A 14,376-nucleotide genomic window follows, 5' to 3' on the forward strand; every position below is an offset into this window, starting at 1 on the left:
GACAGTTGAGCTCGGGCCGGCTTTAGGCTTCAGCAGGGAAAGTTAGGGGATCAAACACATTGATGAGGATGAACGAGTAGGAAGAAAGTGACAATGTTGAAAAACACTGACTTGGTGTGCACACTGTGTTTTTGCGAGGTGGTTATCTGGTATGTATCTAACAGACGAAGAATTTAAGGCATTTGGTTGCCATCAGATGTCAAGGTCATTCTCTCTACCTTGATCCATTTTTGAAAATATCTGTTAGTCAGATTAGCTAGGTTTAGCCTAGCTTTAGAAATGACCCCTTGGCGTAAATGAACAAACACCTAGTGCCCTCTAGTGGAGATGGGGTGAAAACACCATTATAAATAAAGATATGGTAGCTCAAAAATTAAAGGGAAAGTTCACCAGTTTTCGACCTTATCTCTATCTGCGACAGGGGTGGCACATACCAAACATGTGCAGCTGTTCCCGAGCTCTTCTGCATCTCTGGGGCAGCAGTGAAACAGAGTATTTTTCCAGCCGCTAAGTTATGTATCATGATGTTAAATGACATCATCATACATGCAGCCGGAAAAACTACAGTCTAACAGGGTTCCTAATACTCTAATCTATTCTAAACATGCTGTTCAGACAACACATCCTCATTCTGTCAGCTAAGCTATGTTTCCGATGATGGAAATTATGTCCCAACTGGCAGTTTGTGCTTGGGGACTGGTTTGTGCTCCTTGGGGCTGGGTATGGGTGTTGCTCTTCGAGCTCCTGGCCCCCCTTTGGGCTCGATGTTCCTCTGGGGGATGTGATACTTTGGGCTTTAGCTCTTCTCTTGGTCATGTGGTGTCTGCACAACTGCAGGGCCTGTGGGCGGCTGCAGAGGCTGTCTGCTGCTTGGAGGCACTACAATAAATTGCAGATTTCAGACACCAGATCTAACTGGGACTAATCCCATGCACTCACAAGTGGACACTTCACATACACATAGGTGGACATGTCACTTATACATAGGTGGACATGTCACATGCACATAAAAACTGCTAGCATCTGCCTCACACTCTCCCTGAACACTTTTTGGATTACATCCTTAGTCTTAGTCCTTTCTCCCCCTTTCCTTTTTTTTCCTTTATTTATTGTCTTTTTCTTTAATCACTATAGCTGTTGTGCTAAGTTGATATCGATGAAGTTGATTTAATTGTGCTTTGTCGAACACATGTCAGCGTCTGTTTCCATTTCTGTCTTATCGAATACATGTTGTCATTTAGAAAAAAAAATGAGAATGACGTCCCATAACACTAGTGCAGAGGATTTTATGCATGATGGTACAAAAGCTTTATGCACAATGTCTGTGAATGTTCTCATTCATCCAGGTCATGCTTATCCAAAGGAGTTGAATCAAGTGCAACTGGACTTGGTATATATCCGTGAAGACGTTTCGCCTCTCATCCAAGAGGCTTCCTCAGTTTGTGCCTTTCTGACTAGACAAAGCTAGTCTGACTGGCTGGTGATGAGGCTCAGAATTTATCGTCTTGGAGTCGTTGTCAGAGCTATAGATGTCAGACTAGCTTCGTCTAGTCAGAAAGGCACGAACTGAGGAAGCCTCTTGGATGAGAGGCGAAACGTCTTCACGGATATATACCAAGTCCAGTTGCACTTGATTCAACTCCTTTGGATAACTTTATGCACGATGTATTCTGGTACATGTAGGCACTGTGGGAAATATAGTGGACTTTATTGCTTCAATCGACTACATTACTCATCAGTGCTGACACATACACAAAACCACTGGTGATATTTCCCTTTAAGTCAAAGAGTATGGGAAATTCTCAACCTTGTCTTCATGCTTAATACTTCATAAAAGTCATGAGGTCTCGTAAACACTTGAGCAAGCTGCTTGGGTAAACAAGGAAAAGTACCAGATAAAGTAACCCTGTATTGCTGACTTAAAATGTTTGCGACAATCTGAAGGTAAATGAATACAATGCAAGTCATTTACTTAATGTGCTGTTAACTAGATTGCATTGTGCTAGAGAACACTATTCAGTTGATATACTGATCTGATTCAAACTTTTAAAGAGAGATCTTCAGGTTTAGGGCTGCTGTACTATGGAGATCCGAGATGATGCAGAGTTGCCATGAGAGGAATGTGTGATTGGCAGGAAACAGGAGGACTGAGAAATCGTCTTAGCATTTTTAGCCTACATTAACCATGCAGTTTAAAGAATTCCTTTAGAGAAATGTACATTATCACTCCTTTGGTAATAATGCACATTTCGGGATACACAATTTTGCCCCTTTCCTCCAATGTATGATAACATATCGACCAAACACAGTGAAAGCTACAACCATGTGTGTAAATATACAGTAAATCCGGTGATGGCTCATAGGCTTTAACTAATAGAGGCCTGTTGCTCTGACCTATGTGGTTGTCAAGACTCTTTAGTTCCTGCCATCCTAAAAGCCATTACAGACCCCCTTGTCATGCCCCCAGGAGTTTGCATACAAACAGGTCCCTGGTGGATGTGATGGATATGGAATTGCATTTTATCCTGTTGATATCCTAACCTGACAGTATGGGATTCTACGCCTGGTTTCTTTTTGTAGACCAGTTCTGCAATCAGCACCATTGTACCAGAGCTCCTGCAGGCCAAGTTTCAGACCCAGACCCTACACTACCTGTCAGAAGTTTTAGAACACCCCCATTTTTCCCGTTTTTATTGAAATGTAAGCAGTTCAAGTCCAGTGAATAACCTGAAATGATACAAAGGTAAGCGATAAACTGCCAGAGGATTAAAAAAAAAGTGTTTAGGTTACCAAATACTGAAAAATAATGTCAATTTCGGCGTTATAAAAAAAGGCCCTTTTCAGGGAACAGGTAATGGGTTAACAACTTACAGCTGTTCTGCAGCAGTGGAAGTAAATTAAGCCTTGAACATTGGCGCAAACAATTCCTGCAGGTGTCCCAACTGTTGTTGATTACTTACAAACCCTCTGTCTGTGTAAAAGTCACGTCAAGTCAATTTTATTTGTATAGCCCAATATCACAGATTACAAATTTGCCTCAAGGGGCTTTACAGCAACATCAAAATCACTGTTGGAACAGTTAATACACCCTCTGAAGCATTATTTGGATAATATTGCACAGCAGGAAGCAGTATATTGCTATCATCAATCAAGTTGCATTTTTTATAGCGCTTTTCTAGCTGCAACAATGGTGGGAAAAGGGGAATTAACAAAGACATACAGACCATTATAACCCATAAAAGCAAAGATCTTGCCTTTAGAGAAATTGAAAAGCAAGCCAAGGTATCGGTGAGTAGTTTCCTACACCATCAAAAGGCACTTGGAAACTGGAGCAAACTAACAGGTACAGGTCTGACAGACCCAAAGCCACAACAGAATCAGAAGAAAGTCAACAGTTGCATGAAAAGCAGCTCACAGGACAACAGCTTCAAGCATGTCTTAACACTGGTTGAAGTAAGCAAGCCTCAGTTTCAACTGTGAGGAGAAAACTTCGAGCTGCAGGTTTGCTAAGATGACAAAATAAGAAAAAGAGGCTTGCCTTGTCTATAAAGCACCACCAGTGGACTGTTGAAGAATGGAAGAAGGTCTTATGGACCGATGAATCAAAATTTCAAATCTTCTGTTCATCACGCAGGGTTTTTGTACACCGTCAAGCAGGCAAAAGGATGGTTCCTCAGTGTGTAACACCAACTGTTGAACATGGAGGAGGAAGTGTGATGGTCTGCGGCACCTTTGCTGGATCCAGAGTCTGCAAATTGCACAGAGTGGCTGGCACCCTGACTAAAAAAGGGCTACCACAGTATTTTGCAGCACTATGCAATACCCTCTGGTCTATGCCTAGTTGACCTACAGCAAGATAATGACCCAAAACATACCTCCAAGCTATGTCAGAGCGAAAAAAAGAACAAGACGGTAGGCTTCAAATCATAGAATGGCCACCATAGTCTTCAGAATTCAACCCCATTGAGCTGGTTTGGGATTAACTGGACAGAAGGGTGAAAGCAAAGCAACCTACAAGAGCAACACATTTGTGGGAACTTGGGAAGAACTTTCTGAACAATATTTGCCTTCGGTTGTAGAAAAAAAATGCCATGAGTGTGTTGGCTGCAAAAGGTGGCTAGTTTGAGTCAAAAAATTAGATTGTGGCATCCGGGTAGCGTAGCAGTCTATTCCATTGTCTACCAACACTGGGATCACCGGTTCGAATCCCTGCATTATCTCCGGCTTGGTCGGGTATTCCTACTGACACAATTGGCTATGTCTGTGGGTGGGAAGCTGGATGTGGGTATGTGTCCTGGTCGCTGTACTAGCGCCTCCTCTGGTCGGTCGGGGCACCTGTTCAGGGGGGAGGGGGAACTGGGAGGAATAGCGTGATCCTCCCACGCGTTACATCCCCTTGGCAAAACTCCTCACTGTCAGGTGAAAAGAAGCGGCTGGCGACTCCACATGTATCGGAGGAAGCATGTGGTAGTCTGCAGCCCTCCCCGGATTGGCAGAGGGGGTGGGGCAACGACCAGGACGGCTCGGAAGAGTGGGGTAGTTGGCTAAGTACAACTGGGAAGAAGGGGGAAAGGGGGGGAATTTTTTTTAAAAAAAAGATAAAATTTTGTTAAAACGATTCCATGATTTCTTTTTTTAACTTCAGTTGTTTATTATGCTTTAATTCTAGAGTACACTGAGACATTAAATGGCGTACATTTCAATAAGAACTGGAAAAAAATCTTCTAAAACTTTTGACTGGTAGTGTATCTGTAGGTGGGTTACCCACTTTCTGACAGACGAGACAGCATTTGAAGCCTGGGAGATACACTTCAAACACGCTGGCTCTCATTACTGCTGCTCTTAAAGGGCAAACGCTCTCTCCTCTGCTGTTCTCCCTCTACACGAATTCACCAAAATCTCACCAGACCAAAAACAAGAGGTCATCATCAAAAGGGCCCCAGCAAAGGCTGTAGTTCCTATGCCAGCTGTAGAAATTCTACAATGCCATAGCTGTCCACTCTTATAGACTCTATCAGCCATATTATGGGATAGAGCTAGGCTTCACACACTCATTCTCAAGGACCTCTATGATGCAATTCACACACACACTCACACAGATATACACACAGCCCTCTCTCACATCTCCTCCACAACAGCATTGACACTGATGGATATGAAAGGACATATAAATTCTTACTGCTGGTTCTCAGTACCTACCAGCATTTCTCACTGGACAATTGTCACTAGTTAGTGTGGAATTAGTGTTGTTTTTAGGCTTTATAGTTTCTCTTGCATTACTCATATTGTATTTGTACAGGGTCAGTATGTATGCTGTATATGTTTATAACTAATACGTTTTGTTATTAGTGGAAAATGTCTCATAAATATGAACAGCTGAGTCCTGCTTTATGCACACAGTGGTTTGTTTTTTTTGTTTTTGTTTTTTTTTTGGTTCCTGTTTTCTTGCGGTGTGTACAGAAAGATACCTATCACCCTGTAACTTTTTATATACTTTAATATAAATTAACGTCTTGGGATAATACCAGGATATTTTTTTTCTTTGATAAGTATTCAATTAATGGAAATAATTGATATTAACAAGCCCTTCTCTATCCTTCTTTTACATACCACACAGAATTGTGCCTTACGGTTGTCTTGCAACTGGTGACCGTGCAGGGCTGATTGAGGTTGTGTCATCAGCCGATACCATCGCTAACATTCAGCTAACCAGCAGCAATGTTGCAGCTGCAGCTGCCTTCAACAAGGATGCTCTGCTTAACTGGCTTAAAGAGAAGAACTCTGGGTAAGATAATTTGGCCTATTTGCCATGGGATCTTCTTTGTTGGGGCTTAATAAAAACTTTTCTTTCATCATATATCTAGCCAGTGTATTAGATAACTTTGTTCATGGGGCGTCTTGGCAGCGTGGAGGTTTATTGCATTGCCTACCAACACGGGGATCGCCAGTTCGAATCACCGTGTTGCCTCCGGCTTGGTCGGGCATCCCTACTGACACAATTGGCTGTGTCTGCAGGTGGAAAGCCGGATGTGGGTATGTGTCCTGGTCGCTGCAGTAGCACCTCATCTGGTCGGTCGGGGCACCTGTTCGGGGGGGAGGGGGAACTGGGGGGAATAGTGTGATCCTCCCATGTGCAACGTCCCTCTGGCAAAACTCCTTATTGTCAGGGGAAAAAAAGTGGCTGGCGACTCCACATATATCGGAGGAGGCATGTGGTAAGTCTGCAGCCCTCCCTGGATCAGCAGAGGGGGTGGAGCAGCGACCGGGATGGTTTGGAAGAGTGGGGTAATTTGCCGGATACAATTGGAGGGGAAAAAAAGGGGGGGGGGCGGAATCCAAAAAAATTGTTCAGCATATTTCGTTCAGCATAATTTAGAATAACACTGTTATTGCGGCGGCCAAGTTTTTGATCATGTCTTGGTCATAAGGCTTTGAAAAAAATTCTATGACAATGACAATTTCAACTATTGTTGCTTGCACAATGGTAATGTGAATCCAGTGAAAGCTCTAACATGTGGCATGTCTGTTGATAATGATTCTAGAGATGCACTGGATCGAGCCATCGAGCAGTTCACCTTGTCTTGTGCAGGCTACTGTGTAGCCACCTACGTCCTTGGCATAGGAGACCGCCACAGTGACAACATCATGGTCCGCAGCACTGGACAGGTTAGGCAGACAGTACACTTTGTCTGTATACTTGGCATTGGAAACTACAACACAGAAGGTTCAAATTCATGAGACTCAAAGCTGTATAATCAATCACACATGCATTTTTTTGTTTTTTGTTTTTTTGCCATGCTTTCAAACTGAACTATGTATTTGTCTACCTCACTTGGCATTTTGTTTTCGTATTTCCACTTTGCTCACTGATTGGCCTTTTGTCATGTTGATCAGCTCTTCCATATAGACTTTGGCCACATCTTGGGCAACTTCAAGTCCAAGTTTGGCATCAAGAGGGAGCGTGTGCCCTTCATCCTTACACATGACTTCATCCATGTCATTCAACAAGGAAAGACAAGCAACACAGAAAAGTTTGGCAGGTTTGTTTGTCCTGTTTTGTCCTCTACAGATGTAACGTATCTGTCAGTGTCCACATATCCTGGCAGGAACTTGCTGTTAACACAATTAGAAATGTAGCTGGGGGGAGGGTGAGTGTCCGGGTGGCGTGACAGTCTATTCTGTTGCCTACCAACACGGGGATCACCGGTTTGAATCCCCGTGTTACCTCCTGCTTGGTCGGGTGTCCATACAGACACAATTGGCCGTGTCTGCGGGTGGGAAGCCGGATGTGGGTATGTGTCCTGGTCGCTGCACTAGTGCCTCCTCTGATCGGTTGGGGCGCCTGTTCAGGAGGGAGGGGGAACTGGGGGTAATAGCGTGATCCTCCCACGCGCTACGTCCACCTGGCGAAACTCCTCATTATCAGATGAAAAGAAGCAGCTGGCAACTCCACATGTATCAGAGGAGGCATGTGGTAGCCTGCAGGCTCAGAAGACTGGGGTAATTGGCTGGATACAATTGGGGGAAGGGGGGTGTAGCTAGGGGTATGCTTTAGATGAATCCTTCTTCTTTCCATATAATTTTGTTAAAAATGCAGATCCATTATTTGACACAGTTGATTGTCATTATCAGTAGGCCTGATGATTGAACAGTGCCATACTATTCTTCCACTTTAGTAAGGCTAAGACAAAATCTAACAGGGCGATAGTCTCTAGCTCTTAGTTTCCCCATTCACAATGCATATCTAGCTTTAAAAACTGCTTTAGGAAAAAAAACTGGGCGATACTCAGGAAATGCAAAAGAGTAGAACTCTCTTTTAAAGAATAGATTGGCAACAAGAGGTGCCGAGTGCTATAGAATAGACAGCGTGTTAACAGATTTACAGATAAATTACTCAGTAACTACACTTAGTGATAGCAGAACCATTCAAAATACATACATTGATTTGTCGATGCAGTTGCCCACTGGGGACTGGGTTTCGCGCCCCGATCTTGTGAGATCCGACTATGGCCAGACTCGATGAAGCAGCAATAATTGGCAACGCTGTCTTCGGGAGGGGGGCGGAGTCGGCTTGTGTTCGTCACATGAATGCGTCTCTGTGTGTGTCGGAAAAAGCAGTGGTTTGGCCTGGATTCGCCTTGTCACGAAAGTGGCGAGGCGTCTCCTTCGAGACTGCCGGCCGAAGAGATGCAGTTGGCGAACGCATGCAGTATGAGGGTGGGTGTTTGAACTAAAATAGGGATCAATTGGCCACCAAATTGGGAGAAAAAAATACATACATTGAAACATCAAGCATCCACCCCACATGCTGCCAGAACAGCAGACTTCTCTGCGTTGTCACCCACCGAGTGAAGAATAGATCTCTCATACAAACAGCAGGCAGACCCAGACACATCAGTCAATACAGAGTGCAAAGTAAGTGATTGTGTGGCTTAAGCTGTCACAAATGATGGCGAAATAGTCATGACCTAAAAAACAAAAGACAAATAAGAATCTCCAGAGTCCAAGGGCCTGAACCATGGCAACAGAGGAAACAGCACGGAAAGAGGCAGAAACACACACATATCCTCCTACCTACACACACCCATCACCATAATGCCCCTAGCAGCAGAAAGTCTGGTCCTGATAAGACAAATTCCAGACGCCATGATAGGCAGACTCATACCCTCACTGCAGTCATGCAGACAGACAGACATAAAATCTTCAAAGTATTATTTAGGGTTTTTTGAGTAGTACAGGGTTCCAGAGCATAGAAGTAGGGCTGACCAGATAAGGGACAGGGGTCAGAACAGACAGGACTGCAAGGGAAATGGAGGACTGGAGAAACAAGCAACAAGCACTGAGTGCTAAGTAGCAAAATTCGTTACTAGATGAGCTAGGATGACCAGATTTTCAAAATCGCAAAGCGGGACCCTAAAAAGGGTACCGCACGTTAGTGCACGCACACACGCATATGCACGCGCTCACAAGCTTGTCTGTCTTGCCAGACACGATACATTGAAGGACTTTTATCCCCTCCCACCAAAAAAAAAAGACAGGCTAGAGTAGCCAGGACTCGAGACTCCCAGCTTGAAACCGGGACAATCGTGGACAAACCAGGATGTCTGGTCACCCTAAGATTAGCTCGAAGCATAACACACCGACAGTTAGCATAAGAAGTGGCAGGGCTGAGTATTTATTAGAAGTCTTGATTATAGAACTGATTGCAGCTGGTGGCACCCTGCTCTGACACCAGCACACCTCTCTCCATTCACACAATCACACACACACACACACACACACACACACAAGGAGAGAGAGCCACTCAGGGAGTGGTAACAGGTTAGGGAGACACTGAATTGGAGCTAGAGGGCATGGTAGATGATGTCCCAGGAGCAGATGTTACAAGGGGTTGAGTTAGACTTTTTGAAACATGTTTGTCAATTGGGCGGCACAGTGGCCCAGTGGTTAGCGCTGTTGCCTCACAGCAAGAAGGTCCTGGGTTTGAGCCCCAGGCTGTCCCAGTTACTTTCTTTTTATTCTTTTTTTTTTTAATTTTAGGTAATTAGGTAATTTTAGGGAGTTGTTCCTTATCCGAGGGTCTAAGGACAGGATGTTGTCTTGCTGTAAAGCCTCTTGAGATAAATTTGTAATTTGTGATATTGGGCTATACAAATAAAATTGATTTGACTTGATATTCTGTGTGGAGTTTGCATGTTCTCCCCGTGTCTGCGTGGGTTTCCTCCGGGTGCTCCGGTTTCCTCCCACCATCAAAAAGACATGCATGTTAGGGTTAATACTCTTGTCTGTGCCCCTGAAAAAGGCAATGGAAAGGAGAACTAGAGTTGGTCCCAGGCGCTGCAATTGCCCACTGCTCCTATACAATAGGAAGGGTTAAATGCAGAGAACAAATTTGTTGTAAGAATACAATGACAAAATAAAGTGGCTTTCTTTTCTTCTTACATTCCATGGCCCCGTAAAATAACATTATAATCCTGTGTTCAGTGGTGGTCCCATGTCCAAGATCTACATAATGATGCTGATGAATAAAATTATATAACGGGGGCGCCCCGGTGGCTCACCTGGTAGAGCGCGTACCACATCAGGCTGAGTCCTTCCTGCAGCAGCCTGGGCTTGAATCAGGCCCGGGCCCTTTACCGCATGTCATCCCCCCCCCTCTCTCTCTCTCCTGCCTCCCCTGTCTCTCTCCACTGTCACTGTTAAAATGAAACAGAAAATGCTGAAAAAAATCTTTTAAAAAAAATGATACAATAACTAATTGCACAGAATCAGAAATACTCATCCCCAAGAGGAAATTTGATAAAAAAAAATGGTACGATGGTAAAAAACAGAAATAGGACAGGCTGGGGATAGTCCCATCAGCAGGACCTCGAGTTTGGTGCGCACTAAGCCAACCTAACTTGGCATTGAGACTGAGACCCTCGCAAAAAGCTGAAATCAAAAATAAGCATCAACAAGGCCGGTGAACTCGGGCATAACACTTAGCCAAACGATGAGAAAAACGGAATATAAATTTTAGTATCCACTGTAACGATTTAGCACCATATTTTTAATTGTAAAGGAATCACTTGATTGCATATGTGGTAAATATCTGAGATAATTTATGGTATACTTCTCTCTCTCAGCTTCCGTCAGTACTGCGAGTCAGCCTATCTAGTCCTGAGGAAGAACGGGAACCTCTTCATCACACTGTTTGCCCTCATGCTTACTGCTGGACTGCCTGAGCTCACCTCTGTCAAAGACATCCAGTACTTAAAGGTATTAATGCAGTACACTCACTCACAGTCGCAACACACAAACATACACCAACTGAATGTACACAAAGAGCATTGAGTATCGTATACGTACGTATTAGGAGCTACATTTCATAATCTGGTATCCGGGTAATGTTGCGGCTTATTCCATTGCCTACCAACACGGGGATCGCTGGTTCGAATCCCCGTGTTACCTCCGGCTTGGTCGGGCGGCCCTACAGACACCATTGGCCGTGTCTGTGGATGGGAAGCCGGATGTGGGTATGTGTCCTTGTCACTGCACTAGCGCCTCCTCTGGTTGGTCAGGGACACCTGTTCGAGGGGGTGACTGGGGGAAATAGCATGATCCTCCCATGCACTACGTCCCCCTGGCGAAACTCCTCACTGTCAGGGGAAAAGAAATGGCTGGCAAATCCACATGAATTGGAGGAGGCATGTGGTAGTCTGCAGCCCTCTCCAGATCGGGGGGTGGAGCAGCAACCAGGATGGCTCGGAAAATGGGGTAATTGGCCAAGTACAACTGGGGAGAAAAGGGGGGGGGGTTAAAAAAATAATAAATAAATTCCATAATGTTATATAGCTGTCATCATGACATTAAAAAAAAGCCATCCAAGATTTCAATATAAATGTTTTTTTAAAGAAAATATAAGATGTCCCTACTATATTGTGTATACCTTATGGACATCAGCGACAGTTAACATTTTTGTCAGAAATTAGGTCATTCACTGTTATGTGTGGTTGGGATAAGAACTTACAGCTGAATTATCAGCTGGTCCCTCTCTGTTATGGTCTCTCCCTTTTGCTTTTGATTTTATCTTTTCCCTCTTTCCCTCTTTCCCTCTTTCCCCCTTCTCTCCCGCCCTTTTTCCCCTTATCACCCTCACTCATGTTGCTCTACCTGTCTTCATTCATCTTTTAAACTTCCCTGTACCTTCCTCTCTCTCAACCTCCTCAGGACTCTTTGGCATTGGGTAAAACAGATGAAGAGGCTCTAAAGCAGTTCCGCCAGAAGTTCGATGAGGCGCTTAGAGAGAGCTGGACCACCAAAGTCAACTGGATGGCCCACAACGTGGCCAAAGACAACCGCTCCTAAAGCAGCCGGGACCCATAAGGTCGAAGGTCGAGAGGACACACCGAAGGATTAAGTGGGGGAGGCAATATGTGCCATGGGGACAACCACCCATATTTAAAGAAGGGAATTTGGATGACCACCCCAAACATTGTGCATAGACTCACATACAGACACATACATGTACACTCACATGCGAGCGCACAGTGTAAGTCTGCGCTTCCAAGCATTCGGTTGATCTGTATCCATACTTACCCTTCCTTACCCTACATCATACTAGCATGGTGCCTCCAAAACCACCACCAGGCCTTATGGCACATCTGCAGAATCGTAGTGGGTAAAGTGGCTGCAAGTTTTGCACATACACACAGCAGAAGACTGTGCACACAGCCAAAGGAAGGTGATGACCCAAGGCTCCCCCGGCCACAGAGAAAGAAAAAAAATCTCAAGAAATGAACTGCACCTATGGAGCTAGGAATGACTGACGGACTGGGTTAGGGAAAAGGTGCATTGGGGGGTAATTGACTTGTGTCAGAAGGACTTCTGGTTTGGCTTGTGTGGACTCTGAGAGGGCCATGGTCTAACCACATGGCACCGCCAAAGCCCCCACCCCTGGACTGTTTCGAAGAACAGCTCAGATAAAAGATGGGTGTGGAAAAGATGGAAGTCTAAAAACTTAGGAGGAAAAACGTCTCAGCCCTGTGTCTTAAAATGATGCCAAAATGTGCACATGCCCACAGAAAGTGTATCTTAAATGTTAGTCCCATGATGCTTCCTGCATATCATGAACGTGCCTCAAAATTGCGGCAAGATTGTATATTTAATTTTTTTTTTCTGTGGTGTCTTTTTTTTTTTTTTTTTTTTTTTGGCAGTTTCAGAGTTTGTCCTGAAATTTCAACGTGCCAGACTACTTTACTTTTCCACAAAGAGTACTCGTGTGAGAGAGCAAGTATTTGATAGAGAAGGATACTCCAAGCCTCGGGGCTCAATATTTACAGCTAAGTGGACAATTGAACACTGGAAAGAGATGTATTAGAAATTGTAATTACTGTTGTAAGACATTTTAATGAACTAAAAACTTCACTTTATTTTTTAGCTTTTTTATTTTTATTTTGAAATCTGTGTGTAATATGTTTTATTTCAACTTTATCAAATCAAGACGTTGCCAGACAAAGGCTCATTTCAAATGTCCTTTGTTGCAAGATATCACTACCCTAAAAACTTTATATCTTGAATAATTTCATGCCTAAGGATGCAGGCCTTTCAAAGTACTATCCAACTCATTCTAATAAGGAAATTTACTGAGAAATAACTGAAGCACATAACTTGCCTTTTAGGACCAAAACATAAAAACAAAAGGTTTAGCTATTTTATCATTTGTTATTTTTTAATTATCTGCTCTAAAACTGAATGTCTGTGCAAAATATGTGCAACTTTTTCTTTTTTTTTTCCCCAGTGTATTTTTATTTTATTTTTTATGAGCGGATGTGAGTGGAGTTGGGGGGGACTTTGCGGGAGGGATTTATCATCAGGGGGGAGTTACACTGCAATGAGAAACAACTTCTAGTCTTGATATAAGGTGCTTCTCCAGCATCTGCATCTGTGTTTGATTTTTGTGCAATATCTGTAAATGAGTATAGGAACCGTATATATTAGTCTATGAACCCTTGGGCCCAAGTCTAAGCCTATAATGGTTGTCACTGTGGGTTTATGTGTGATGCTGCTGTATTTCGCACCGCTAGCCTTCAAATGCATCTCAGACACTGGATATTGTCAAATGTACAGGCTTTTATTGTTTTGCTGGTTTTTGTTTTCATAGTAATTTTATTAAAGTTATTTTCCACCAAAGTGCATTTTCCCTTGTGGTCCGTTCCTTCTTTTAGTTGTGGTTTGTGTGCCTGTATTCACTCAGGGCAGCACCATAGACTCATTTTCTGTGGCTTGAGTGCTGTAGTGGAAGCAGATTGATTCCAGACCATAAATATATCCAGACCTCGCATTCCTCTCCTTTGACATGCAAGAGAGCAAACAGTGAAACGATGCCGTTTGGCCACATTTCCAAGGAGAATAAAGTCATATCAGGTCATCTGCTCTTATGCACTATTTATCAGTATATTGATTCTGCCACCTCTCCCAAGTTATTACTACAAAGTATGCAATTTTTGTCAAAGACTGTTCTGACTTGTTATACAACAGGCTCAGCATCTATTATGTGTCTGTTCACTTATTGCTGCGTTCAGTCAAATGTGTCTCGTATCCTGGCAACAAGCTGCATGATGCTGGGCTCTCCTTTGTTAGATCCTGGAGACTGTGTGTGTGTGTGTGTGTGTGTGTGTGTGTGTGTGTGTGTGCGTGTGCGTGTGCGTGTGTGTGCATGCGCTGCTGTTACCTGTTTTACAGTTGTGTACTCATTCCATGAAATCCAATAACGGGAAAGAGTTGGGGTGTTTTAAGAGGGAGGGTTGTTTGGCAATAGTCATCCCAATTACAACCTTGCATTTCTGTTTTGTATGACAAAAGTATTTTTCCTTCAACTGAGCATGATAACAAAGT

General features: G+C 43.6%; 1 protein-coding gene across 4 annotated transcripts in view; it reads left to right on the forward strand.

Annotated features, from left to right (window-relative positions):
* The window catches only part of pik3cb (phosphatidylinositol-4,5-bisphosphate 3-kinase, catalytic subunit beta), a 90,172-nt gene extending 76,506 nt beyond the window's left edge, over positions 1-13,666 (forward strand). For 3 of the 4 annotated variants that reach the window (XM_056282966.1, XM_056282967.1, XM_056282969.1), the window contains 5 exons: positions 5,618-5,785; positions 6,543-6,666; positions 6,895-7,040; positions 10,626-10,758; positions 11,710-13,666. In XM_056282966.1, the coding sequence (XP_056138941.1) occupies positions 5,618-5,785; positions 6,543-6,666; positions 6,895-7,040; positions 10,626-10,758; positions 11,710-11,847 (709 nt within the window). In that variant the 3' untranslated portion in view covers positions 11,848-13,666. The remainder of the gene's footprint in view (positions 1-5,617; positions 5,786-6,542; positions 6,667-6,894; positions 7,041-10,625; positions 10,759-11,709) is intronic. The other variant, XM_056282968.1, reaches the window with a different exon arrangement.
* Positions 13,667-14,376: the final 710 nt, after the last annotated feature.

Source organism: Lampris incognitus, chromosome 7, assembly GCF_029633865.1.
Source record: "Lampris incognitus isolate fLamInc1 chromosome 7, fLamInc1.hap2, whole genome shotgun sequence".
NCBI classification, from domain to species: Eukaryota; Metazoa; Chordata; class Actinopteri; order Lampriformes; family Lampridae; genus Lampris; species Lampris incognitus.